Here is an 8,750-nt window from a genome sequence, read left to right on the forward strand (position 1 = left end):
GAAATAATGTAACTCGTGTTACGGAGCAGTATATGTTTGATTTGAGTGACACCCTATGTGGTTATACTTTATATTAAATTGTGAGATAATTTATATGCGGGGTTTTAGGGTGTTACATTCTACATGGTCTTGATCTGACTTTGAATATATCAAAATATCATCGATGAATACAACCACAAAATGATTTAGATACAAATGGAATATTTGATTCATGTACTCCATGAACACTTTAGGCGCATTAGATACACCAAACGACATCAATGAATACTCGTAATGACCATACCTAATTTTGAATGTAGTTTTCGGAATATCTTATAGATTCATTCGAAACTGATGATAACTCGAACGTAAATCAGTCTTGCTGAAAAACCAAGCACCAACCAACTGATCCATCAAATCATCGATCCTCAGAAGTGGACACTTGTTTTTGATAGTCAATTTATTCTGTTGTCGATAATCAACACACAACCTCATGATATGATCTTTCTTTTTCACTAACAACACCGACGCTCCCCACAGATAAACACTCGATCGAACAAACTTCTTCTCAAGAAGATCCTCTAACTATTTCTTCAGCTCACCCAGCTTTGAAGCAAACATCCTATAAGGGGCCATCGATACTAGCCTACTACCAGGTACTAAGTCTATAGCAAACTCCATCGCGCACTCTGGAGGTAAATCACTGATATCATCTAGAAAAACTTCGGGAAAATCACACACAACTGTCAGCTCTCCCATCGTAACTTTATTATCGATTCCTAAAGTAGAAAACATAACGAACACATGCGCCTCCTCTTTCAATAAATCTTTTACTTGCTTAGCAGATAATAACATCAACTCCCCATCACCTTCCATATCTGGAAACATCATAGTCTTGGTAAAACAATTGATATGAACACGATTGAACTCTAACCAATTCATTCCAAGGATAACATCAAGCCGACTCAAGTGTAGAGACTAGTCCATTATAAAAGTCTTACCGTAAATAGTTAGAGGAAACTTCAAACACACCAACAAAGCATTTACTGAACCAGTGGCTAGGGTATCAATAACCATACTTCCAACCATAGAAGATAAATTAAAATCCAATCTCTTAGCACAATCAGGAAAAATAAAAGAATATGATGAACCCGTGTTAATAATAGAAATCAAAGGGATGCTATTGATAAAAAACTTACCTCGAATAAACATGTCGGCACTAGTAGTCTATGTCCCTGACAATGCAAAAATTTACCCCCATACATGGCATTCTTTGGCTTCTAGAAGTTATTACTGATATGGCCTTACTCCCCATAATTATAGCAAGTCACAACCCCTTAAAATCAACGACAAGGTGCCATATGTTCCCACACTTGTAACACTTTTTCTCAGCACTTGAGCACTCATTGGACGATGACCTATCATGCCACACCTATAAGATTGGACCGAAGCAGGAGCTCCTCCCCCGCTTGGTTTCTTCTCAAATGTAGCATTCTATTTTCCATTGTCAGTAATAGTCACATATGGCTTTCCTCAAAATTGACCATTCCCTTTATTTTCACTAATACTCTTGTAGTGAACAGACCAGATTCTGTTGTCTTCATCATAGATTCTACACTTATGGAAAAGCGACAAATATCTTGATAATTGATATCATGTTTGATCTCAAGAAGTAGCCCACTCTCAAACTTGATGAACTTCGAACCCTTTGCAGCAACATTATTATAATGCACATAAAATTTCACCAGCTCCTCAAACTTTGCAGCATACTCTACAACAATCAATTTCCTTGCTTAAACTCAAAGAATTCAATCTCCTTCTTGCTACGCGCATCCTCAGAAAAGTACTTCTCCAGAAACTACAATTTGAATACAAACCAGGTAACCTGAGGACCAATAACCTCTAACCTCTAGTGTGCGTCATCCCACCAATCCTCAACTTCCTCAGACAACATGTGAGTACCCAACAACACCTTCTGCTCCTCAGTACATGCCATTACTCAGAAAATCTTTTCAATCTCTTTTAGCCATTTATGAGCACCTCCCGGGTCATACCTACCCTTGAGCATCGGTGTATTATTTCTCTGGAACATTCCTAACCCCCATAAGTCATCACCGACTTAATTCTGTTGCCCATGCAACACCTGATCCACTAACTCCAAAGCATCAAATATTGCACAATTGTTTCTTCCAGCCATTTTGCAGACCATCAAACAAACATTATAAGAAATAATACATCGATAGTGTACACATATGTCTCACACTAGGGAAAAATTATTATGAAAAAACCTAGCCAGATGGACATACCTGCTCTAATACCACTATGTAATATCCTAAACCCCAAAACTTATAAATAAATGCTTACTCGATAATTTAAGGTGTCACCAACGATAATCCTCTGACAACACATGGACATTTTGAAAACACACAGCGAAAATTAACCAACTTACAACACTCGTCATCACATACTCACCTTCATTTAGGGTATCATTGCGGCGGAATCATATTAAACACGACAATAAAACATATTAACTTTAATTTGAGTCTTATAAGGACTTAGCCTTCTCAAAATGGTTTCAAAAAGAGATTCTAATATCCAACTCAAAACACTGCGACATAATAGTTATTAAACTTCAAGCAAATAAGCACATCAACATCAAACATACTAAACGAAACAACATTCGCCTCTAGTGTTACAGCTATTTCCCACTCACAGCAGGAACTCTACTCTTGAGTATCTACAATATGTCCATGATGGACAAAATAAAAGCAAAGGGGGTGAGAATTTACACCAATAAATTAACACTATAAACTACAAGGTAGAATTTATACATCCACACCTTCAACAATAATCAAACAACATCATTCTCACACACAATCCATCAACATAGACATAATCACATAGGTATCATTTAATTATGAAATGAGACTCTCAACTTCAACTAGACTCATATGGATGTGGTATCATACCATCATTAATTGGTTCACTCATGAATCGAGTTCACCCTACTCGAACCCTGAATTCACCCTGCTCGAATTCAGCATAAGTCACCAATCCACTATACTCGGATTGCAACTTGCCTATTTCATCAACAACAATGACATAATGAATGCATGTCACACCATATCAATGCAACAACAACATAATTTTTAAAGTCCCATCCTGATAATAAACAAACATGTATTGACCCAACAATAATAGTTCCCCTCCCAAACTATCATACGACAACAACATACTCACAATTCAACAACATAATTCATGCTCATACAACAACATACCATCTTCACAATTCATATGAATTATCATAAAATAATCATCACATATGCTCAACAATTATTCTAAATCATTTTCAACTTCATATTCATCGATAATATTTAACTAATTATATTAATTCTCCGATTCAATTCATTTTAAATCAGTAATTTGTCACAAAACAACATCTACAACATCTATCAGTGGCCAAATAGTTCCTAAAAGTAAAAAAAAAATTGGCAATTTATTACAAATAAATAGTCCAACTATGCAACTCCCAGGCTCATGACGCCCTGGGCGCCATATGCATGACACACGTCATCCATACACAAAACCAAACCGCAACCACTAGGATGCTCTGGATCAACACACACAATTGGGAACCATGACGGGTTACCCATCAATGCTTTAAACATATGACGCCCTGAGTGTCACCGAGATGACGCCCATCAGCGACCTGCAACAACACTAGAAATGCGATTTTGAAGGTAGAGACTTATGGGATCTCCCAATATCACTTCCAAACTCTCAAATTCGACCCAAAATACATCATACATGTTATAATACATTCATAACGGAATAATTTAATAGCTTTACCACATTCAATCAATTAATTCCATAAAATCAATGTTTAATAAAAAACCTTCAAAAGTTCATTAATGGGGAAAACACTTTAACATGTCAAAATATAATTTAGCACACATTATTGTACACGAATTTCACCATTATTATCGTCATGTAACAACAATTTATCATCAAATACAAAATTAAATATAAATCCCAATTTCCCTAATGGAGGTTAAGGACTCCTCAATTCTACCCCTAAAGTATATACCCATTATTAATCAATTCTCTCACCTACTTGATTATCCTAGCAGCATGGAAAATTTTGATTTTAGTTGTTCATCCCTTCTCTCCAAAGGTCTCACCTTCTATCTCCCATGTACCTGATCTCCTTTTCACGTACTGATAAAAATTTCCGTAAACCTATGTTATCTCTTACTTTATATAATTAGGGTAATACATTCATAATTAAAATTCTCTCCCCTACTAACCATCATTTTTACTCCTTCCTCCCTTCTATTTCTCTTAATTTACAATTTAGTCACAATCTCTCTATTTCCTCAATTTTATTAAATAATTTTATTTTCTTTATTTAAAATAAATTTCAATTATCTTAAGTAAACTCTACTTACTCTCTACACCCTCACCTCAAGGTCACACTCCCCTACCTCCTCCAAACTAATACAATTATCCCGCATAATAGTTAAATTAAAATATAAATAAATCAATTAAAATAATAACTCAAAATTTGGGGTGTTACAAGAAGCAGTAAAGGAGGAGGAGGAAGAAGAAGAAGATGATGATGATGATGATTGATTTTTTTATTTTTATTTTACTTTTTAATAATATTAATTTTCGTGTTTTATTAATCATTTTTAATTGAGTTTTTATAAAACTTTCATATTTATAATTATTATTTAAAAATATTTTTATTAATTATTAATTTTCTATGGTATTAATTATTAATCATTTTATTTTTTTCTATTAAAAAAGCAACAAAATGGGAATCATGTGGCAAAAGCCTGATACGTATTCAATTTTGTGGTGTGTTTCTCACGTCGCATATTAGTCAAAACCGCACCCCTATATCTGCACTCTGACACGCAGTTGACAAATGTTGCACCCTATGTAGATATTAGCAATGTGATTACCACATGGTAAAGGTTTGTGACATGAATACCATATGGAAAATTTGTGACGTGTTTTTCACATGGCAAATGAGTTGCGACTTGAGTTCCTGCGACGTGTTTTCTTACGTCACTAATTTGGGTGTTACGACGAGATATTTTGGTCTGTGGTGTATTTTTTACGTGGAAAATCAGTGTTTTTTTTGTAGTGTGTCGCCCAAATACCAACCCTCGTCAAATGCCCCCATCCACTCATGTGTTGGAATATTATCCACCCACCTTAAAGCATTGACATTATATGGTAAAAATAGTTAATGTACGTCTACAAAAATAATCCTACAATATTAACAACTTGTATTGATAAAGTTATAAAGTTAAAAAAAAATAGATACTTACCCATGTTAACAACTTTTTTATGGAGATTTTGTCTTTGATATCTCTCATGAAGTTCTGAGCAATGTGTCGTATGCAGCAGAGATGCACAGATGGTGGGTTTTGTCAATCATTGTATGGATTATTGTACCCACTCTTAATTGGCACATATTTGCCTGAAAACAAACATAACCCATATTAAGGAGAAACATGCCTTTTCAAGTTATGTAGAAAGAAACCCCGACCACTAGTCGTCTCATGTTCAATTAGGGCAAAAGCTATCGGTACCATCTTATGAAACTGCCATAAGTAGAGTCCCCTTATACTTACCATACAACCAGGTTCCATCAATTTGAAGTACGAGCTTGCAATATGCAAAACCTCCAATGCATGGTTGAAATTCCCAAGTCGGTGGAATATTTGTTACCCATCAACAATAGTAGTGTCATCTGTATATTTGGTTAGTGTCTCCATTTTTGCCATTGTACCAGAAACATATTTCTTAAGTGCTAGAGAGGGGTCCAGAATATCGAGATTGGCACCAATCAATCCAAATCCTTAGGCCGAGCAATTGCCCCTCTTGATCTGTTTTCATACACCTGACCTAACATTGTTCATCTTAATCATGATAAATCTCACAATTGATTTAATCAATTCCAATTTTAATTATGTTTTTGTTATTAATCATGATGGTGTTTTTGTATGAAATAAATTTTAATTCCTGCTTTTTTTACATTTAGGACTTAACATAATTGTAAGGATAACTAGCTTAATTCATGTTTAATTAGGTTAATTAGGATTAGGTAATTAGTTAGAATTTAGGCTTAGTCATTTGTATATATTATATTTAATTTTTGATTTTCCATAATTAATTTTCATGTGATTAACCATGCTATGTTTAGAATTTCGTTTGGTTTGCCATGTTAATTTCCATATGCATGATTAATCTCATTTTGAATTGGTTACATTTTTTTGTGTGGTTAATGGCTAACTTGAAAATTCCATTTCAATTTAATTTGGTATATGTTTGTTCACCATGATCACTATATCACATTATTCTATCATCATATCATCTCATTCATTCGAATTAGCATTTTAATTCCATTTTATTAATGCATACTAACCATTGTTGTTTTTGTGGTGACATGTGAATGAGAGATCCAAACATCATCCAAGTTGTTCCTTTTATTTTCTATTCATTAGTTTGTATTGTTTGAAGTTCCATGCCACTTGTATGGTTTAGGCATGGCACATGAGTTGTAAATTGTATTTTCCCTTCATGCCTTCATGTTGTATTGTGTGGATCCCCCCTTTTTGGGTTAAATGTTCCCCCACCCCCTAGTCATGTAATAACTTAGATTTATTTCTTTCTAGTTAGTTTACCATGCATGTTAATAACCAAGATAAAATACAAAACGATAAACAAGGCATTCCAAAAGAAACAAAAGGTAGTTGATTCAATGTCAAGTTGTTTTCCGAATAAAACTCAAACCATTGCAACGTGAATGTTTGATCCAACGTCAAGCATTCTCCATCTGTTCCATGACCCCTCCCATCATCTCTTCGTTGTTCTCTTCTCAACCTTATTCCATCTCTCACCTCCATTCTTCACACACTATTTTCATAATAAATTCAAACACTTGATTCAACACCAAGTTCCTTTTTCAAAACCATTTTCATAACAAATTGGAATGACAAATGGGGTGTACGTGTTTGTACACAACATTCAAGTAATTGGGTTGTCGGCCGTACCTAGCCTGAGGACCCGACACTTGACTTTCCTCCTAAAACATTGAATGATTCAAAGAAGTTAGATTTAGGTGCTATGAGGAAGAAAATGAGTAGTTAGGACTCCATGGTCCTCTTATTGCCAAGTACTCTGATCGTTGACCGTACTTAGTCAAGGGTCAGATACTTGTCGCCCTCTAAGTTCCAATGATTATACTTGTCAAACTCTTTTCATAATTCAAATCTCTTTTTTGGATGTAAAAGAGTGGTTAGGACAACATTGTCCTCTCAACTCCTGAGTTATTGGACCGTTGACTGTATCTAGCCAAGGGTCTGATGCTTGTCTCCGTACAAAAAATCAACCCCAACAAATCAAATCATTTATTGCCTTAGGGCTTTCTCATCAAAACTTTTCAATGAGAACGTGTTACTTCCGTTCTACCGTGAATGAAGCTTAAGCCTCCATGTGCGGGCAAGTAATGTTTAACTGCTAAAGTGCGAACCAAGCGTGTCCACTTTACTGCAAACAAGCAAATACTTTCTGCTCCCATGACAAAGTATACAAGCAATTGAACAGTAGCACACGAATGTCAATACTATTCAGTAAAAACAACCAAACAAATGTTCCTTTGTGAGCCAAACTACGAAGTCTGACTTCCTTATTTCACGTATGAGGATACGTAGGCACAAAGGCCCAAATCCTTGGCGAGCACACTGATTTAAAACTTATCTTCTCTCCCACCTTATGCTCTCATCTCATTCCTGATAGCAAGCAATATACAGATAAACAACAACAAAACTCAAGCAAACACTACAAAATTGTACAACAACAAAACTCACAATTTAACCCAGCCACTTATAACACTCAACATAACCACCTTACACCCCAAGCAAACATTACCAAAATGCACAACAACAAAACTCACAATTTAACCCAGACACTTATAACACTCAACAACAAAACATACAATTTACCCCAACAACCTTCAACACCTAACAACAAACACCACACACCACACACTATATCTCATACTCATGCACGCAAACCTATCCCGCAAAAATACAATAACTTCCAAACATCCCAAACACAAATCCCTTTTTTTCCATCACAACCATTCACCCCAAATTCATCCCAGGAACAACAAAACTACATCCCCTTCATTCAAAACTCAATCCAAACTACTACCCAACCAAACTAGAATTATAAGGGAAACACATTAAATTATGGTAATGCAGCGATGGAGTTAACTGATGATATGGTCGCTGACTTCATGAATCATATAAATGACGCGAGGACTTCTACTCGTTCTCCAAATATTGATGAAAACCAAATACAACCTAAAAGGACTATGCAATACGGAGTGGCTCCTCTATGTGGAATCAACTGCCGCTTGCCACGATCGGGTAAAACTCAACCAACAGTAGATATTTTTTTAATGTAATTTCATTACCATTAAATAAATAAATATCATTTTAATTAATTAATTCTTTAATATATTATTGCTTTATTTATTAATTAATTATTTATTTATTTTTTTAATTATTATTAAATTATAAAAATATTTTTGTATTTTTTAAACAAAAAATCAATTATAATTAATTATGATTAACTAATATTAAATTTATTATAAGTACAAAATAAATCATAATTAATAAAAATACATTTCAAATGGGTTTTCAATGAATTAGGAGGACCTATAAATTCTTTAAGGCACCATACATTGCAAT

At 34.5% G+C, this 8,750-nt stretch overlaps 1 protein-coding gene across 1 annotated transcript; it reads right to left on the reverse strand.

The window, feature by feature from the left end:
- Positions 1-564: 564 nt before the first annotated feature.
- LOC127082073 (uncharacterized) lies at positions 565-1,068 on the reverse strand. The gene is made up of 2 exons (XM_051022297.1): positions 981-1,068; positions 565-857 (listed from the first exon to the last, which is right to left on the reverse strand). Exons 1-2 carry the CDS (start codon positions 1,066-1,068, stop codon positions 565-567), a joined length of 381 nt encoding a protein of 126 aa, XP_050878254.1.
- Between the last annotated feature and the right edge of the window lie 7,682 nt (positions 1,069-8,750).

The sequence above is a fragment of the Lathyrus oleraceus genome, chromosome 5, assembly GCF_024323335.1.
Source record: "Lathyrus oleraceus cultivar Zhongwan6 chromosome 5, CAAS_Psat_ZW6_1.0, whole genome shotgun sequence".
NCBI classification, from domain to species: domain Eukaryota; kingdom Viridiplantae; phylum Streptophyta; class Magnoliopsida; order Fabales; family Fabaceae; genus Lathyrus; species Lathyrus oleraceus.